General features: G+C 42.2%; 1 protein-coding gene across 2 annotated transcripts; it reads left to right on the top strand.

The window, feature by feature from the left end:
- The first annotated feature begins 67 nt into the window (after nt 1-67).
- On the top strand, nt 68-21,049 carry LOC106588031 (uncharacterized). 2 transcript variants are annotated; one of them, XM_045706432.2, is made up of 5 exons: nt 68-108; nt 232-343; nt 12,196-12,714; nt 15,749-15,889; nt 17,637-21,049. In XM_045706432.2, exons 3-5 carry the CDS (start codon nt 12,247-12,249, stop codon nt 19,992-19,994), a joined length of 2,967 nt encoding a protein of 988 aa, XP_045562388.2. In that variant the 5' UTR covers nt 68-108; nt 232-343; nt 12,196-12,246; the 3' UTR covers nt 19,995-21,049. The 2 variants fall into 2 exon arrangements, with proteins under 2 accessions (XP_045562388.2, XP_014032176.3); XM_014176701.3 differs by lacking the exon at nt 232-343.
- Nucleotides 21,050-21,078: the final 29 nt, after the last annotated feature.

Here is a 21,078-nt window from a genome sequence, read left to right as displayed (position 1 = left end):
ATGGAAGTCATTCTAATGCTCTAAACTATGCTTCACACTCCGTCCTGTTGGCGGCAGTATTGGTTATTTTAATCATAAGAAGGTGAGAGAAAAAATCTACAGAAGCAGGTACAGCAGAAAAATTCAATACTTTTTGTCTTTGGCTAGCTAGATCGTTACTTTTGTGCTAGCTGATATATACATTTTTATGCAATTGTATTTCAAGTCAAGCACTCTGTCGGTCTTTGGTAGCGTACGTGGAACTTGTTTGACGCCTCAAAAACCGAAATGACACGGCGAACATAGAGGTGGTACCCTCTTTCAGGCCTAAGACGAAGAGCGCGGGTGAGGTTGCAGACAGGAGGTAAACAATCGTTTTATAGTTAACTGCTTGCACATTATTTTTAAGAGTACGGTCATGTGTTTGGTTATGATAAAAGCAATTATTGGGCTATATGTTTCTGGCACGCTCACAGCAAGTTCTGAAATTGACAGTTTGTAACGTTAGCTACCTAGCTTAGTAGCAGAGGTTCTGCATCAGATTCATGCAGCTTTAGTATTCTGAACATGGTTAGCGTTTATGAGGCCAGCAATCACGTTCCTCACATGCTAGAAACGAATTTCCTCAAGTTATAATGAAAAGGTGCCAGTCGGTCCCAAAACACAAGTGTTATGGACACTTGTGGGAGGAGTGCTTATAACGTCGCCACCTGTATGCGCTTTCGGTAGCCTGATTGCGTCCAGACTGAGAAGTCGTCCGCAATGCATTCCTTACCACGTCCCGAAGTGGTCAGCAAGATCTGAACACAATCAGCACAAAGCCACTTCGCTGCGTCTAGACCCCTATGAGATCGTCATATTCTGAGAGCCAGGGGCGCAACTTTGGTTTTAGAAGTGAAGGGGGGCGCCAGTCTCAAAGTCAACAGTGAAGAGGCGACTCCGGGATTCTGGCCTTCTAGGGAGAGTTCCTCTGTCCAGTGTCTGTTATTTTGCCCATCTTAATCTTTTCTTTTTATTGGCCAGTCTGAGATAGGGCTTTTTCTTTGCAACTGCCTAGAAGACCAGCATCCCGGAGTTGCCTCTTCACTGTTGACCTTGAGACTGGTGTTTTGCTGGTACTATTTAATGAAGCTGCCAGTTGAGGACTTGTGACAAGTCTGTTTCTTTAGTTTCTTGGCAATTTCTTGCATGGAATAGCCTTCATTTCTCAGGAACAAGAATAGACTGACGAGTTCCAGAAAAAGTTATTTGTTTCTGGCAATTTTGAGCCTGTAATCAAACCCACAAATGCGGAACTGCTGTCCTGTGGCTATTGTAGGCCTATCCATCAACTCAAGATGGAACTTTATCATTCACTGATTGTTATAATGTACTGCGAAATTCACCTGAGCTCTGAAGGCTTGTCTTCCCTGGCTGTCTGACCCTGCAGGGACATCTGTCACCATCTGATCCCGAGCATAGTGTTGTGTAGTGTGTGCTGACTGCACTATGACAGGAAAGCCTGTAGAGCTGTTTATGCCGTGTCAGTGTGAAAAGTAGGGAATAGCTATGGAAACAGATCAATAATGTTACATTGCTATATTGATTCTAATAAACTCACATTGCGCTGTCAAACGTCAGAATATTGGTTTTCAATCGTTTGGCTGCTGGTTTCATCTAGTGCAAAAATAATAACTAAAGTTAGTGAGCTAGCTAACGTTAGACAACTTTTGGCTAATGGTACATCAACTGGCGAAAACTAGCCAAGTTAATTTACTTCTGTTGAAACAGGACAAAACAAAAGCTACAAACAATTTCCATACACACAACAGCTGTTAAATACTGCTAAAATGCAATTTCAGAATGTCCTGCCGTCCCCAGTGGAAGTTGCACCCCTGCTGGTACCATAAGTCACATGTAGGTGTCAAGTATAGACACAACCTGGTGTCTACACTTGATACTTACATGTGACTTCTGCTACAGTATCAGAATACGGAAATTACATGGAAAAGACTGACGCACAATAGTCGCTATGTCATCTGATTTGTGTTCAGATCTTGCCTGGTATGGCAATAGCACTGCCCTCAATCGCATGGCGCCAAATGGGGTGGTGCAGACAGTCCAGTACATCACTGAGGCTGAGCTCCCTGCCATCCAGGACATCTACACTATATATACAGTACAATGACATTCTAGACGATTCTGTGCTTCCAACTTTGTGGCAACAGTTTGGGGAAGGCCCTTTCCTGTTTCAGCATGACAATGCCCCGTGCACAAAGTGAGGTCCATACAGAAATGGTTTGTCGAGATTGGTGTGGAAGAACTTGACTGGCCTGCACAGAGTCCTGACCTCAACCCCATCGAACACCTTTGTGATGAATTGGAACTCCGACTACGAACTAGGCCTAATCGCCCAACATCCGTGCCCGACCTCACTAATGCTTTTGTGGCTGAATGGAAGCAAGTCCCCGCAGCAATGTTCCAACATCTAGTGGAAAGATGTTTTCTAGCTATGCTGGGCATTATCTGCTCATTTTTATGGATGTATCCAAATGAATGTCAACAGAAAACAGCTACTTTGCTGTTATTCTGCCTGCAAAGGTAGTGACTGTGTTAGCCTCAAGCAAGGGATAGGAATGTTGCCAGCGAGCATGACAACAGAACATAAAGAATGAATGACTAGGTCGCGTTGCTAGCGACCAAAAGATGATAAAGTATGAATTTGTTTATATAAATGAAAATGTCAGCAAAAGATAGGTAATTTTACCGGGAAATGTGTGCTTTCATATTGTTTTCTTTGGCAACTACGGTATAAGCGGGATAAACGCCTCTGTTCTGTACATTACCTTGGAAGAAGGGACTCTGTCCACCTTGTCCAGCTGCATGTAATGTACAGAACGTCGGTGTTTATCCTTTACATGTACCACGGGTATGACAAAACATTTATTGTACTCTTCTAATTACATTGTTAACCAGTTTATAATAGTGATAAAGCTATCATCTCTCTTCCTTCCAGGCTTTTTCTTCTCTTGACTTTATATTGAGATTGGCAACTTTCATAAATTAGGGGAATTACTGCAACTGATCTCGTTCGTCTTCAGTCACCCATGTGGGTATAACCAATGAGGAGATGGCACGTGGATACCTGCTTCTACAAATCAATGAGGAGATGGGAGAGGCAGGACTTGCAGCGCGATCTGCGTCAGAAATAGAACTGATTTCTATTTTAGCCCTTGGCAACGCAGACGCTCGTTGGTGCGCGCGAGCAGTGTTGGTACAATAATTGAATAACATGGATTTCTACATTTATTTGCGACGCGAGCGGTGTGGTTAGCCTATTACCCTTCGAACACACCGACAGCGTCATTGCGCAAAATACAGTGGCTTGCGAAAGTATTCACCTGCCTTGGCATTTTTCCTATTTTGTTGCCTTACAACCTGGAATTAAAATAGATTTTTGGGGGGTTTGTATCATTTGATTTACACAACATGCCTACCACTTTGAAGATGCAAAATATTTTTTATTGTGAAGCATACAAGTAATTAGACAAAAAAACAGAACTTTAGCGTGCATAACTATTCACCCCCCCAAAGTCAATACTTTGTAGAGCCACCTTTTTTAGCAATTACAGCTGCAAGTCTCTTGGGGTATGTCTCTATAAGCTTGGCACATCTAGCCACTGGGATTTTTGCCCATTCTTCAAGGCAAAACTGCTCCAGCTCCTTCAAGTTGGATGGGTTCCGCTGGTGTACAGCATTCTTTGTCATACCACAGATGCTCAATTGGATTTAGGTTTGGGCTTTGACTAGGCCATTCCAAGACATTTAAGTGTTTCCCCTTAAACCACTCGAGTGTTGTTTTAGCAGTATGGTTAGGGTCATTGTCCTGCTGGAAGGTGAACCTCCGTCCCAGTCTCAAATCTCGAAGACTGAAACAGGTTTCCCTCAAGAATTTCCCAGTATTTAGCGTCATCCATCATTCCTTCAATTCTGACCAGTTTCCCAGTCCCTGCCGATTAAAAACATCCCCACAGCATGATGCTGCCACCACCATGCTTCACTGTGGAGATGGTGTTCTCGGGGTGATGAGAGGTGTTGGGTTTGTGCCAGACAGATTTTTTCTTGATGGCCAAATTAGCTAAATTTTAGTCTCATCTGACCAGAGTACCTTCTTCGATATGTTTGGGGAGTCTCCCACATGCCTTTTGGCGAACACCAAATGTGTTTGCTTATTCATTTCTTCAAGCAATGGGTTTTTTCTGGCCACTCTTCCGTAAAGCCCAGCTTTGTGGAGTGTATTGCTTAAAAGGGTCCTATGGACAGATACTCCAGTCTCCGCTGTGGAGCTTTGCAGCTCCTTTGGGGTTATCTTTGGTCTCGTTGTTGCCTCTGATTAATGCCCTCCTTGCCTGGTCCGTGAGTTTTGGTGGGCGGCCCTCTCTTAGGTTTGTTGTGGTGCCATATTATTTACATTTTTGAATAATGTATTTAATGGTGCTCTGTGGGATGTAAAAAGTTTCTGATATTTTTTTTATAACCCAACCCTGATCAAACATTTCCTCAACACAATACCCAATAATGACAAAGCGAAAACAGGTTTTTATACATTTTTGCAAAACATAAATACAATAAAAACAGAAAACAGTAGAGGTCGACCGATTAATCGGCATAGCCGATTAATTAGGGTCGATTTCAAGTTTTCAAAACAATCGGTAAATCTGCATTTTTGGACGCCGATTATGGCCGATTTACATTGCATTCTATGAGGAAACTGCGTGGCAGGCTGACCACATGTTACGCGAGTGCAGCAAGGAGCCAAGGTAAGTTGCTAGCTAGCATTAAACTTATCTTGTTTTTTATAATCAATCTTCACAATCACTAGTTAACTACACATGGTTGATGATATTACTAGGTTAACTAGCTTGTCCTGTGTTGCGTATAGTCAATGCGGTGCCTGTTAAATTATCATCGAATCACAGCCTACTACGCCAAACGGGGGATGATTTAACAAAAGCGCATTCGTGAAAAAAGCATAATTGTTGCACGAATGTACCTAACCATAAACATCAATGCTTTTCTTAAAATCAATACACAGAAGTAAACATTTTTAAACCTGCATATTTAGTTAAAAGAAATTCAATTCAGGCAATATTACTAAGGAAATTGTGTCACTTCTCTTGCGTTTATTGCACGCACAGTCAGGGTATATGCAACAGTTTAGGCCGCCTGGCGAACTAATATGCCAGAATTTTACATAATTATGACATAAAATTGAAGGTTGTGCAATGTAACAGCAATATTTATACTTAGGGTTGCCGCCCGTTCGATAAAATACGTAACGGATCCGTATTTCACTGAACGAATAAACGTTTTGTTTTCGAAATGATAGTTTTCGGATTCGACCATATTAATGACCAACGGCTCGTATTTCTGTATTTATTATAATTTAGTCTATGATTTGATAGAGCAGTCTGACCGAGCGGTGGTAGGCGGCAGCAGGCTCGTAAGCATTCATTCAAACTTTACTGTGTTTGCCAGCAGCTCCTAGCAATGCTTGCTTCACAGCACTGTTTATGACTTCAAGCCTATCAACTCCTGAGATTAGGCTGGCAATACTAAAGTGCCTATTAGAACATCCAATAGTCAAAGGTATATGAAATACAAATGGTATAGAGAGAAATAGTCGACGCGTCATAATTCCTATAATAACTTCAACCTAAAACTTCTTAACTGGGAATATTGAAGAACTGGGAATATTGAACCACCAGCTTTCATATCAAATCAAATGTATTTTTATATAGCCCTTCGTACATCAGCTGATATCTCAAAGTGCTGTACAGAAACCCAGCCTAAAACCCCAAACAGCAAGCAAAGCATGTGAAAGAAGCACGGTGGCTAGGAAAAACTCCCTAGGAAAAACTCCCTAGAAAGGCCAAAAACCTAGGAAGAAACCTAGAGAGGAACCAGGCTATGAGGGGTGGCCAGTCCTCTTCTGGCTGTGCAGGGTGGATATTATAACAGAACATGGTCAAGATGTTAAAATGTTCATAAATGACCAGCATGGTCAAATAATAATAATCATAGTAGTTGTCGAGGGTGCAACAAGCAGGTCCGGTGAACAGGTCAGGGTTCCATAGCCGCAGGCAGAACAGTTGAAACTGGAGCAGCAGCACGGCCAGGTGGACTGGGGACAGCAAGGAGTCATCATACCAGGTAGTCCTGAGGCATGGTCCGAGGGCTCAGGTCCTCCGAGAGAAAGACAGAAAGAGAGAATTAGAGAGAGCATATTTAAAATTCACACAGGACACCGGATAAGACAAGAGAAATACTCCAGATGTAACAGACTGACCCTAGCCCCCCGACACATAAACTACTGCAGCATAAATACTGGAGGCTGAGACAGGAGGGATCAGAAGACACTGTTGCCCCAACCGATGATACCCCCGGACAGGGCCAAACAGGCAGGATATAACCCCACCCACTTTGCCAAAGCACAGCCCCCACACCACTAGAGGGATGTCTCCAACCACCAACTTACCGTCCTAAGACAAGGCCGAGTATAGCCCACAACGATCTCCGCCATGGCACAACCCAAGGGTGGGGGGGGCGCCAACCCAGACAGGAAGACCACGTCAGTGACTCAACCCACTCAAGTGACACACCCCTCCCATGGACGGCATGGAAGAACACCAGTAAGCCAGTGACTCAGCCCCTGTAAAAGGGTTAGAGGCAGAGAATCCCAGTGGAAAGAGGGGAACCGGCAAGGCAGAGACAGCAAGGGCGGTTCGTTGCTCCAGCCTTTCCGTTCACCTTCACACTCCTGGGCCAGACTATACTTAATCATAGGACCTACTGAAGAGATAAGTCTTCAGTAAAGACTTAAAGGTTGAGACTGAGTCTGCGTCTCTCACATTGGTAGGCAGACCATTCCATAAAAATTGAGCTCTATAGGAGAAAGCCCTACCTCCAGCCGTTTGCTTAGAAATTCTAGGGACAATTAGGAGGCCTGCGTCTTGTGACCGTAGCGTACGTGTAGGTATGTACGGCAGGACCAAATCGGAAAGATAGGTAGGAGCAAGCCCATGTAATGCTTTGTAGGTTAGCAGTAAAACCTTGAAATCAGCCCTTGCCTTAACAGGAAGCCAGTGTAGGGAGGCTAGCACTGGAGTAATATGATCAAATCTTTTGGTTCTAGTCAGGATTCTAGCAGCCGTATTTAGCACTAACTGAAGTTTATGTTCTCATATTCTGAGCAAGGAACTTAAACGTTTTCTACATGGCACATATTGCACTTTAACTTTCTTCTCCAACACTGTGTTTTTGTATTATTTAAACCAAATTGAGCATGTTTCATTATTTATTTGAGACTAAATAGATTTTATTTGTATTATATTAAGTTAAAATAAGTGTTCATTGTTCATTCACTATTGTTGTAATTGTCATTATTACCAATTTATACAGTTGAAGTCAGAAGTTTACATACACCTCTGCTAAATACATTTAAACTCAGTTTTTCACAATTCTTGACATTTAATCTTAGTAAAATTCCCTGTCTTAGGTCAGTTAGGATCACCACTATTTTAAGAATGTGAATTGACAGAATAATAGTAGAGAGAATGATTTATTTCAGCTTTTAATTTATTTCATAACATTCCCAGTGGGTCAGAAGTTTACATGCACTCAATTAGTATTTGGTAGCATTGCTTTTCAATTGTTTAACTTGGGTCAAACTTTTCAGGTAGCCTTCCACAAGCGTCCCACAATAAGTTGGGTGAATTTTGGCCCATTCCTTCTGACAGAGCTGGTGTAACTGAGTCAGGTTTGTAGGCCTCCTTGCTCGCACACACTTTTTCAGTTCTGCCCACAAATTTTCTATAGGATTGAGGTTAGGACTTTATGATGGCCACTCCAATTCCTTGACTTTGTTGTCCTTAAGCAATTTTTCCACAACTTTGGAAGTATGCTTGGGGTCATTGTCCATTTGGAAGACCCATTTGCGACCAAGCTTTAACTTCCTGACTGATGTCTTGAGATGTTGCTTCAATATATCCACATAATTTTCCTCACTCATGATGCCATCTATTTTGTGAAGTGCACCAGTCCCTCCTGCAGCAAAACCCCACCACAACATGATGCTGCCACCCCCGTGCTTCACGGTTGGGATGGTGTTCTTTGGCTTGCAAGCCTCCCCCCTTTTCATCCAAACATAACAATGGTTATTATGGCCAAACAGTTCTATTTTTGTTTCATCAGACCATCGGACATTTCTCCAAAAAGTACGATCTTTGTCCTCATGTGCAGTTGCAAACCGTAGTCTGGCTTTTTTATGGCGATTTTGGAGCAGTGGCTTCTTACTTGCCGAGTGGCCTTTCCGGTTATGTCGATATAGGACTCGTTTTACTGTGGATATAGATACTTTTGTACCTGTCTCCTCCAGCATCTTCACAAGGTCCTTTGCTGTTCTGGGATTGATTTGCACTTTTCGCACCGAAGTACGTTCATCTCTAGGAGACAGAACGCGTCTCCTTTCTGGAGCGGTATGATGGCTGCGTGGTCCCATGGTGTTTATACTTGCGTACTATTGTTTGTGCAGATGAACGTGGTTTCTTCAGGCATTTGGAAATTGCTCCCAAGGATGAACCAGACTTGTGTAGGTCTACAATTTTTTTTCTGAGGTCTTTGCTGATTTCTTTTGATTTTCCCATGATGTCAAGCAAAGAGGCAGTGAGTTTGAAGGTAGGCCTTGAAATACATCCACAGGTACACCTCCAATTGACTCAAATGATGTCAGTTAGCCTATCAGAAGCTTCTAAAGCCATGACATAATTTTCTGGAATTTTCCAAGCTGTTTAAAGGCAGAGTCAACTTAGTGTATGTACACGTCTGACCCACTGGAATTGTGATACAGTGAATTAAAAGTGAAATAATCTGTCTGTAAACAATTGTTGGAAAAATTACTTGTGTCATGCACAAAGTAGATGTCCTATCCGACTTGCCGAAACTATAGTTTATGTATAAAAATCAGCCGATTAATCGGTATTGGCTTTTCTTGGTCCTCCAATAATCAGTATCGACGTTGAAAAATCCGAAATCGGTCGACCTCCAGTTGACAGTGCATGTCAGACAAAAACCAAGCATGAGGTTGAAGGAATAGAGCACAGTGGCCACCATCATTCTTAAATAGAAGAAGTTTAGAAGCACCAAGACTCTTCCCAGAGCTGGCCGCCCGGCCAAACTGAGAAATCGGGGGAGAAGGGCCTTGGTCAGAGAGGTGACCAAGAACTCGATGGTCACGCTGACAGAGCTCTAAAATTCCTCTGTAGTGCTGGGAGAACCTTCCAGAAGGACAACCATCTCTGCAGAACTACACCAATCAGGACTTTATGGGAGAGTGGCCAGATGGAAGCCACTCCTCAGTAGAAGGCACATGACAGCCCGCTTGCAGTATGCCAAAAGCCCCCTAAAGGACTCTCATCTCAAGTATGATCAATGGACGCAGGATTCAGCAGAGGTCAATGTCGATTATTTTTATACATTTGCAACAAAAAAAAAAGTCTAAAAACCGGTTTTCAATTTGTCATTGTGGGATAGTGTGTGTAACGTAACAAAATTTGGAAAAAGTCAAGGGGTCTGAATACTTTCCGAATGCACTGTACGTATAAAGCTATGATGGTACAATTTTATAAATGCCAAAAGATAATTTGGTTGTTCGACATGGTGGGATCTTTTTGTGTAGGTAAAATGTATTTAGCAAGAAATTGCGGTAGAAACGCCTTGATGCGGAAATATTGATCTAATAACCATCATATTAAAGTTGGAGTCACACGGTGACACTGTGTGGTCCTGCCACTATGACTACTATGAAACCATGCAGTTTATTAGACTACAGATGAGTTATGATGAACTTCACAGTGTGGTGAAAGTAAATGGTAGTTTAGTGCTTTTTGAGGTAGGTTTCGGGTTTGATTATTAAAAAATAAACGTTTTTCGATTTAGGTTTCGATGATTTTTAATTGAAATTCACTATGCATTATGTGGGTTGAATGAATAAAACAATAGAATAAACATAGAATAAAACTATTAATTAAAGTCCCATGATGGTAGTGCCTGCTAATTACTGCTTATCACTTATTAACCATCATTTATTCTAATATTTCACTTGTGTATATTACATTTGTTTTATTTGATGACCTTATTTCATTCCAAGTCATCATCTCATCTCTATAGAGCTTCTGCCTATGCTGTCTTACAAAATCACTATTTTGTAGTTCTTCAAAGTCAATAATGCATACTTTTATGACTGCTAAATACCAACTATCAATCACTTTTAGATCATGTATTTTCAGGGAGAGATACCGTGCAAAGCAATAGCTGCTCTATATCCCCTCGTGATGGCGCATTCTTCTGTAAAAGAAACACAGACCGGACAAGTAGATGCTCAAAGAATTGTGGTCATTGTAGTTAATTGCCATGTTTTATGCGATAAACTATGATGAATATTGGCCCTGTTGGAAACTACAACTCCCTACCACATCGCACAGTTCAGACTGGGTCTGATTTATCTCTACAGAAACTGCAGTATGTGCATTGAGCTCACAGTAAAACCCAGAATAAAAAGGAATTCAAGTAATTGAACAGACATTGGTCAATTAGTTGTAGTTGTTTACAAAAACAAAATATTGTAGTTTAAAAACGGAAAAATAACCGACATTTAATTGCTCAGCACTAGTACACGGTGATCTTGATGCTGCTTTCCAATAAATATCGAAGGTCTTATTTAAGTGACATGATGATCGATGCTTGACTGCCATTTGACAAATAAAAATATTCTCACTCTTATCCATTGTGGCAAACCTCTTCAAAGTTAGGAGCATTTGTCACAAATTAAGTGGGAAACCAAAGTCAGCCCAGAATGAAAGTTCTTTCGAACATGACAGTACCTGTGTGTTTGTTTCGCTGTCCTGGTCCACCCAGGCCGCAGGTAAGGTCAAGGATAGCAGGGTTCGGTACACAAATCTGGTTCTCGGTAGGTCCAGGTCTAAACGCCAACAGGTAAGTCCAAAACAGTCCAGCACGTACACGGTAAATCCAGCCAATGTAGATTGTCTCTTTCTCTATGGTTCATAGATCCTTCCCGACCTCTCTCTCTCTTCCTGGTTTTTCTTGACCTTTTATCTGTGGGTCGGCTCCACCTTCTGAGGGTTCCCCTTGCTGCTGGGAATTGTAGTTTTGGCAGTCGGCCATTTTGTGATCTGTAGTTCTGATCGGGGTGGCCATTTTAGTGATCGGGCAGAGCCCGTTTATTAGTTCTGCCCTCACATATCTGCCATTTATCACTCGACCCCCTTCTTTGCCACACCATAATAATCTCATCATGTAGACTAGCCTACCAGCACAACCTACCTGCACTCTATCTGCAAGCTGTTGGCTAGAGTGCGTGTGCCAATACCAGAGTGGGCACATTTGCTATTTTACGCAACAGAGTTGAAAATGCAATAGAATTCAGTTCATGAAAACTGAATGTACATTTTGTGTGCGCTATATCATCACCCAGTGATTTCTATCACACCACTGGTGGGAAAATGCAATTTATTTCTTTATCCAGATTCTAGAATATTAGCATGAATCTGTTTCCAAATGGATGGGAGCTAGCTAGTGACTGCCATTATTGTAGTTGTTTGTGGTAATGTCAAAATGAGGGGTGTTGTCCAAAAGTCATCAACGATTGGATCATTTCTAATCAATCAGACTATCAAAGCCAATAACGTATTTTAAAAACGGTGCTTTACCCACGTGTTCTGGCCCAATTGATCGGTTTCTGGGACCAATCAGAACAGTTAGAATGTGATTGCGTTCTAGAAATTGTCGGGAGGTACTCAGATCCAGACTGTCGTCACTAGTTACCACAAAGTCATAAACCTTATTTCTAAAATGTCTTTAAAATCTTTAAACCTAACCACACTGCTAATCTCATGCCTAACCTAAAATTAAAACCAAACAGCTAGTTTTTGTTTTCTTGAATCTTTACAATATAGCCAATTTTGACTTTGTGGCTGTGGTAACTAGTGACAACCGATCCAGACTCATTGCAGATAAATAAATGAACGTCCTTGGGCATAGCGTTTGGCCGGAGCAAGGAGTTTGGGTAGCCAGGCAACCTAGCACAACCGTACACAACAACATGTATCTTACATTAAGCTCACCAATTTCTTCTTACATTTTTATTTTATGCTGCAGTGAACCTGAAGAGTCATCCCAGCTCAGGCACGCTGGAAGATAACATACCCAATGGAACCAGAGAGGTACAGTCCGCGGTGGCAGGAAGGAGAAGCTAGTGCAGATTTGGAGGAGTACGGTGCTTCCTCTGATATGAGCTACATCATGGACCCATCGTCCAGAGACTGGAGCGAAGGCTCATTGAGGGGTAGCGGTGCTCCCTTCTCCCCAGACACAGATGGGGACGTTGATGGAGATCCTGTGCAGCCCAGTGTGGACCTGGAACTCGCTCGTAAGAAGAAGGAGCTGGCGGTCATAGAGGAGAAGATAGCGCGCAAGAAAGCTGTTCTTGCTACACGACAGCTTAAACTCGGAGTTAAGGACATGCCTAAAAAACAGACTGCATCCACAACAGTGAAGGGCATGTCTAAACAGACCAAGATGAACAATACAATATTCAAAACATACAACAATGTCGCCGACAGGTTGTCGCGCGTATGCCTACCTCTTAAACGGAGGGTGCTGGACATTCTGAGTAAGGTATGTACCTATTAGTTCTGTATTTATTAATCAGGGTTGGGGTCAACTCTGAATTTAGTTGCTAATTGGTCTCCCATTTCCATAAAATGTTGGGTTTTGAAATGTCCCACACTCCACATGAAGCAGAATTTAATTCAATTGTAAGGGATAGATTTGGGTCAAATTCCCTTTACTTTGAGTTGTCTGTAAAATTGAATTCAATGAAATTCAAATAGATCATTTATTCCATAGATCATTATTATGTTCATGTTGACATCATGCATGGTTACCAAAACTGTATTTGACATGTTGTATCCCTACACGCTCCCCGTCATGTGTACAGGAAATAACGTGTAAGTACATTTATTTAACATTCCGTCATGGGGCATTCAGTCTTAGGGCGTTCAAGTTAAGTCACTCTGAAACGACTACCTGTTTTAGCAACACTTGTCTGACGTTGAAGATATGTCCATAGTCGGCATACCGTTCTTATTAAATCGGCATCCCTCACATTACCTGTGCACAAGAAAGTATTAAAATCAAACATGTCCATGTTTACGCGCACAGACGGCGTTCTACCTCCTGTCTGTTGCAGAACGGCGCCCGTATTGCCAGGCTGATTAGTTAGGACAAACTGGTGTGAAACACAGACAGGTGTGCACGCAAAGCAATAACACAACATGGAATCCATGTTTGAGTTTGATTTGGAGGGGGGTAGCATCTATCAATTGAATTTAATTATTTCCCAATCAGAACCCTCTCCCGACCATGGAAATATCTTTCGACATGGGAAAAGTGTCACCAAACTGGCACAGTCTAAGGTCGGGAAATAAGATGCAGGGTGGGTAAGTGCTATACTGCTAGACCCCTGGGCTTAACATGTTCTAAAAACATGACATTTTTTAAACTCATCCTCCTGAAAAAAAGTTATAATTACAGTGGCCTGGAGATATTTAAATATTATTTTGTAGGTTGTCTCCCTCATACACTGAACAAAAATATAAATGCAACATGTAAAGTGTTGGTTTCATGAGCTGAAATAAAATATCACAGAAATATTATATATGTACACAAAAATCTTATTTCTCTTAAATGTTATACACATATTTGTTTACATCCCTGTTAGTGAGCATTTTCCTTTTGCCCAGATAATCCATCCACCTGACAGGTGTGGCATATCAAGAAGCTGATTAAACAGCATGATCATTACACAGGTGCATCTTGTGCTGGGGACAACAAAAGGCCACTCTACAATGTGGAGTTTTGTCACATAACACAATGCCACAGATGTCTCATGTTTTGAGGGAGCGTGCAATTGGCATTCTGAATGCAGGAATGTCCACTAGAGCTGTTGCCAGAAAATTGAATTTGAATTTCTCCACCATAAGCCGCCTCCAATGTCATTTTAGAGAATTTGGCAGTATGTTCAACCGCAGACAACGTGTTTGGCGTTGTGTGGGCGAGCGGTTTGCCGATGTCAACGTTGTGAACAGAGTGCCCCATGGTGGCGGTGGGGTTATGGTATGGGCAGGCATAAGCTACGGACAACGAACACAATTGCATTTTATTGATGACAATTTGAATGCAAGAGATACCGTGACGAGATCCTGAGGCCCAATGTCGTGCCATTCATCCGCCACCATCACCCCTTGTTTCAGCATGATAATGCACAGCCCCATGTCGCAAGGATCTGTACACAATTCCTGGAAGCTGAAAATGTCCTAGTTCTTCCATGGCCTGCATACTCACCAGACATGTCACCCATTGAGCCTGTTTGGGATGCTCTGGATCGACGTGTAGGACAACGTGTTCCAGTTCCCGCCAATATCCAGGAACTTCGCACTGCCATTGAAGAGGAGTGGGACAACCATATCACAGGCCACAATCAACAGCCTGATCAACTCTATGCAAAGGAGATGTGTCGCGCTGCATGAGGCAAATGGTGGTCACACCAGATACTGACTGGTTATCTGATTCATGCCTCTACCTTTTCTAAAGGCATCTGTGACTAACAGATGCATATCTGTATTCCCAGTCATGTGAAATCCATAGATAAGGGCATAATGAATTTATTTCAATTGACTGATTTCCTTATATGAAGTGTTACTCTGTAAAATCTTTTAAATTGTTACGTTTATATTTTTGTTCAGTATAACTCACTTTACATGTTGTTAAATGTAATGATAGAAAAACATACATTTCTCAATGCATTTGATCAAACACTCCAGAATGGAAGAGAACATTTCATGACAAAAATACAAACAAAATACTGTTTGACATCATTGAGTTATTATCAAACTAACATTTAAAATGGTATCTGTAATCTTTAGCAAGAGGTGGCAGATAATTTTGGCAAAGTATTTGTCAATGGGTTGAGACTCATATATTCATGTCTCAGTTGAATTTCTTTGATTTGAATTAAATTCTACTTCCTTTATTTAAAATTCTGCTTCCTGTGGGGTGTGACCAATTCAAATTTCATGTGTTGAATATAATTTTAATTCCGAATTGACGTTAACCCTGTTATGAATAGATATTTCCTGATAGATCAAAAAGAAGTTGCTGCTTGATAGTAAATAATTCCAAAAATGCATTTGTGCAAAAAACTACCAGAATTAATCAAGGTGTGTAGTGGGGGAAAAAGTAAAACGCCTTTGTTTACGGCTTATGCATAGCGAGAATGAAAAAACCCGCACCATCAGGGTGACCACCAGATCTTTCTTGATGAATGGATTCTGATGTTTCTACTACATGGACTTAGCAGTAGAAAAACCTGGTTCTTACATGAACTATTAAGAGTCTAAGAGGTAAATAAAAACTGACCTTGGATTACTATCCAGGGGCAACTTCATTACACATACTAAAATGGTGCTTTTACTATGTGGTCCTTTTGTAGCACAGTTGGTAGAGCATGGCGCTTGTAACACCAGGGTGGGTTCGATTCCCGGGACCACGCATACGTAAAATGTATGCACACATGACTGTAAGTCGCTTTGGATAAAAGCGTCCGCTAAATGGCATATATTATTCAAAAATATTGTCTATTTTCCTCCAGGATACCCCTGCCAAGCTGAAGAAACAAAACAAGATGCGAGCGTTGGAGCTGATGATTAGCGCTCCCCTAGAAAATGAAGAGGCCCGTCCTCTGAGAGTGAAGGCTTTAATGAACCAGCGACGCTATCCCGACAATGAGGAGGTATGTAGCCATAACAAAACATAGAGGTCTGCAAAAGTATCATAAGAAGGAAGTCAAGAAAACCATGGCCCCCAATTTATACAATTGATTTCTGCGATTGACACCCATCCCACATACGCTAGATATTAAGTGTCAACCTACTTGTACACATCATCTTTTTGTGTTCTTATAGGTCTACAGTGTTGTCTAGAATGTCATGGCTATATTAGCGTCATCTCCGTCGACCACCTGCATGAAAATGTTGTCCTTTCAGATGCATCAATTGCTCCCTATCATGCTACCAGTCATTGAGATGGACTTGTAGCATAGCTAGTCAGATAACAGCCAATCATTGCTGAATGAGTAATTATGAGTAAAATGCAGTTGACAGATGCAACCAAATACTGTGCCCTCCGTAATTATTTGGGGACAGTGAAGCATTTGATCTTATTTTGTCTTTACGCCACAGGTTTGGATTTGAAATCGAACAATGACTGTGGGGTTAAAGTGCAGACTGTCAGCTTTAATTTGAGGGTATTTTTATCCATATCGAGTGAAACATTTAGAAATTACAGCACTTTTTATACATAGTCCCCCATTTTAGGGGACCAAAAGTATTGGGACAAATTCACTTATGTGTATTAAAGTAGTAAAAAGTGAAGTATTTTGTCCCATATTCATAGCACACAATGACCACATCAAGCTTTGTTGGATGCATTTGCTGTTTGTTTTGGTTGTGTTTCAGATTATTTTGTGCCCAATAGAAATTAATGGTAAATAATGTATTGTCATTTTGGAGTCACTTTTATTGCAAACAAGAATAGAATATGTTTCTAAAAACTTCTCCATTAATGTGGCTCCTACCATGATTACAGATAATCCTGAATGAATCGTGAATAATTATGAGTGAAAAAGTTAGATGCACAAATATCATACCCACAAGACTAGCCTCCCGTTATTGTAATGGTGAGAGGTTAGCATGTCTTGGGGGTATGATATATTTGCGTGTCTAACTTTCTCACTCATCATTATTCACTATTCATTCAGGATTATCCGTAATCATGGTAACCGAATACTGAACTTTTGATCCACGTTAATGGAAAAGTATTTAGAAACATATTCTATTCATATTTACAATAAAAGTGACTCCAAAATTACACAATACATTATTTACCATTAATTTCTATTGAGCACAAAATAATCTGAAACACAACCAAAACAAACAGCAAATGCATCCAACACATTTGTCGGATGCAAGCTTGATGTGGTCATTGTGTGCTATGAATATGGGACCAAATACTTCACTTTTTACTACTTTAATACACATACAAGTGAATTTGTCCCAATACTTTTGGTCCCCTAAAATGGGGGGGTGGGGGGACTATGTCAGAAAGTGCTGTCATTTCTAAACGGTTCACCCGATTTATAGATGAAAATACCGTCAATTTAAATCTGACTGTCTGCGCTTTAACTTCATAGTCATTGTTTGATTTAAAATCCAAACTTCTGGAATATAGAGCCAAAAGAAGAAAAAATGTATTCACTGTCCCAACAATTATGGAGGGCACTGTACATCTATCGTGACATTCAGATAAATATACCAAGCCCATGATAACAAAGGTAGTGTGAAATGCACACATAAGTGATACGTAAATGAAGGATACGTTTGATGGGCCATCTTGATGATGCAAGCAGATCATACACATTTTGTTTGTTTGTAGCTGAAGTGGATAGATATTCATTGATATTTCCTCATGTCTCCTGTTAGGTGGTCCCTGATGATAAACTGCATAATCCAACCATTCAGAGGCCAGTTCATTCACTCAGGACACAGGAGCAAGACAAAGCAGCCACAGGCTTCCAGCGCTTCCTCAATGTCCTCAATGAAGGGGTGGACATCAACAAGCTCTCAAAGATCGTCAACGACGAAAATGAGTTACTCATTGTGGGCGAGAAGCTACCACAAGTTTGGCCGTCTCTGCCCGAGGGTCATGTTGACTCCAGCAGTAGATCCAAGTCTTCTCCAGTTGAGGAGAAGAAGGTGAGGCTTGAGGATGAGCAGCAGTACGAGCAGATGCAGACCCTGCTGGAGATCGTTGGGCTGGACTTGGGGGTTGAGGAGTTGGGTCAGCTGACAGACAGGACCAATGACAGGCTGTATGGGAAGATGGGAGACTTGAAAATGAAGGAGTTCAAGAATGAGAAGGGAAAAGAGAAAAAGGAGAGCGAGCCTTCATTTAAACATCTCAGTACTTCCTCATTACCATCAGACAGCGCCAGCCCTAGCCCCCTTCTAAACCAGCACTCAAACATGACCGTTGAATACAGCAGCTCTAGTAACAGGGTATGGGACATAGAGAGACACAGGGACAGATCTGAGAGGGACTGCCACCGACACTCTGGTACCAGAGACAAGGAAAGAGAGAGGGAGGAGGATATAGTTAGAGAAATGGACAGATCTGAAAGAGATGGAGAGGGAGATGGACACAGACACTCTAGTACCAGAGAGAGAGACAAGAACATACCAGTAGTCAGAGAAACTAAGAGATCAGAAAGAAATGGAGAGAAAGACGGGGACAGATCTGAGAGGGACAGGGACAGATCTGAGAGGGACAGGGACAGATCTGAGAGAGACAGGGACAGAGACAGATCTGAGAGAGACAGGGACAGAGACAGATCTGAGAGAGACAGGGACAGAGACAGATCTGAGAGAGACAGGGACAGAGACAGATCTGAGAGAGACAGAGACAGATCTGAGAGAGACAGGGACAGATCTGAGAGAAACAGGGAAAGGGATGGATCTGAGAAACACAGGGAAAGATCTGAGAGAGACAGGGACAGAGACAGATCTGAGAGGGACAGAGACAGATCTGAGAGGGACAGAGACAGATCTGAGAGAGACAGATCTGAGAGAAACAGATCTGAGAGACACAGGGAAAGATCTGAGAGGCACAGAGACTCAGAGATCATCGGGGACGGAGGCCGAGAGACAAACAGTGACCGATCTGAGAGAGACCAGGTCAGATACAGATCTGAGAGGCACAGGGACAGAGAGAGGTGCCTGCAAAGGGACAGGGACAAACATTCTAGGACCAGAGACTGGGACAGTGAGAGCAACTGTGACAGCCACTATAGTACTAGAGACTGGGACATAGAGAGATCTGAGAGGGATTGGTATGGAGATGAGTCCAGGGAAAGCTCCATTGAGCTCTACTCATACTCCATGGACCCTATATACCCTGTTTCTCATCCTCCTCGTGCATCTATGATGGCAACCTACTCCCCCACCCAGTACTCTCAGTATATGGCATACCGCAACAGCCCCTACACCATTGCCTTCCCTCCAGGGTGGGGTTATCCTCATGGTACTATGCCCCCTGGTATTATGCTCCCTGGTACCATGCTTCCAGGTATTATGCTCCCTAATACAATGCCACCTGGAATCATGCCTGCTAGTGCCATATCGCCTGGTAACAAGCCCCTCCTACCTAACCCCCCTGGGGATTCACCCTACCCCAGCTCCCCCCCATATTACTCTAATGGAACCACATCCTTAAACCAGACATACGCATACACCCAGCCTGCTAGCAACCTCCAGCTCACATCTACCCAGCCTGCTACTAGCAACCTCCAGCTCACATCTACCCAGCCTGCTACTAGCAACCTCCAGCTCACATCTACCCAGCCTGCTACTAGCAACCTCCAGCTCACATCTACCCAGCCTGCTACTAGCAACCTCCAGCTCACATCTACCCAGCCTGCTACTTGCAACCTCCAGCTCACATCTACCCAGGCTGCCAGCACTGCAGCAGTCTTGCCTCTCCTACGTAACCCCCCCATTTGTCACAAGAAACATGCTCCCTGGAATAAAGAAAAAAACCATACCCTGAAGCAAGTTTGCAGACAAATGGAACGGAAATGGCGCTCCACCAAATTGGAAGTCTTCCGACTAGCTTGGGAAGACAGTAAAGCGCATTATCGAAAAGCCCTCACTGCTGGTCGATCAGCCTACTTTTCCAACCAGACTGAAGCGGATAAAAACAATCCAAAATGTATTTTTGATACTGTCGAAAAGATAACTAAAAAGCAGCATTCCCCATGTGAGGATGGCCTTCACTTCACCTAAGCAATTACATCCTGCCTGGTTGGCCCTGTCTGGGGGTATCATCGGACTGGGCCACATTATCTAAGCACTGAGTTCTGTCTAAGCACTTTGTGACATTTACTGATGAAAAAAGGCTTTATAAATAAATTCATTTGATTGATTGATCTTAACTCGGAGATACACATACATCCAACCCGCTAGCAACCACCATCTTCACATACACCCTGCCCGCTAGCAACCACAAGGGACAGAAGCATGCAGAAGCCGTAGCGAAAGTGAAAAGAATTAACATGGAAGAGACAGAAACATGCAGAAGGGGAAAAATGCGAAAGTGTCCTTTCAGATGGTGACAAAGAAGTCCCCCTCTGAACCGGGATGAATGAAGAGAGCAAAGGGGGTAAACAATATATTCTTCACAGGTATTTTCATTTAGAGTTATCACAATCATCTAAGGAAGCGTGTGTGTAAGAGGAAATGGCTTTTGAAGAGGAGGAATAAGGCTCACCAGCACAAAATAAAGGGATTGCTTGCAGAAGCAGCAGGGAAAGTGGCCCCTCGGGTAGCTGCAAAGGATTTCCTCTTTGAAGAGGAGCCCAAGATCCAGAAGGAGTAGCCGTGAAAGATGGGGAGAAACTACGTGTTGACACAGAAGAAGTGGTTCCTCAGGGAGCTAGATTTGTCATGACACTAGCAAAGGATTTGTTATAGTTTATCCTCATCCTTAAATGATTCATGTTGAAGCTATTTTCAGTGTAATGTTTTGTGTTGTGTGTGGTATGGGTAGGACCAGGAGTTTTTCTTGACTATGATATATGCTCAGCAAACGCATTTTCTCTCCCGTTATAAACCAAATATTAAGGCCGTGGAGTTTACTTGGTCTGGTCATGTGGTCAGGAAAAACTCCTGGCCTTGGGCATAGTACATGTGTATCAATGCAATGGCATGTTAGTAAGTTCTCATGCCTGATAGCTAAAAGCAAGAAAACTTCCCATGTTTCACTCCCCAGTTCAGTCTAATAGATCGTCTTTCACTTTGTAAATATTTAAATGAATAAAATATTCTGTCTAATATTTTAAGTGTGGAGTATGTCAAAAGTAATTTAACA

This window comes from Salmo salar, chromosome 02 (genome assembly GCF_965601325.2).
Source record: "Salmo salar chromosome 02, fSalSal1, whole genome shotgun sequence".
Taxonomy (NCBI): domain Eukaryota; kingdom Metazoa; phylum Chordata; class Actinopteri; order Salmoniformes; family Salmonidae; genus Salmo; species Salmo salar.
This window is presented reverse-complemented; position numbering and strand designations above follow the sequence as displayed.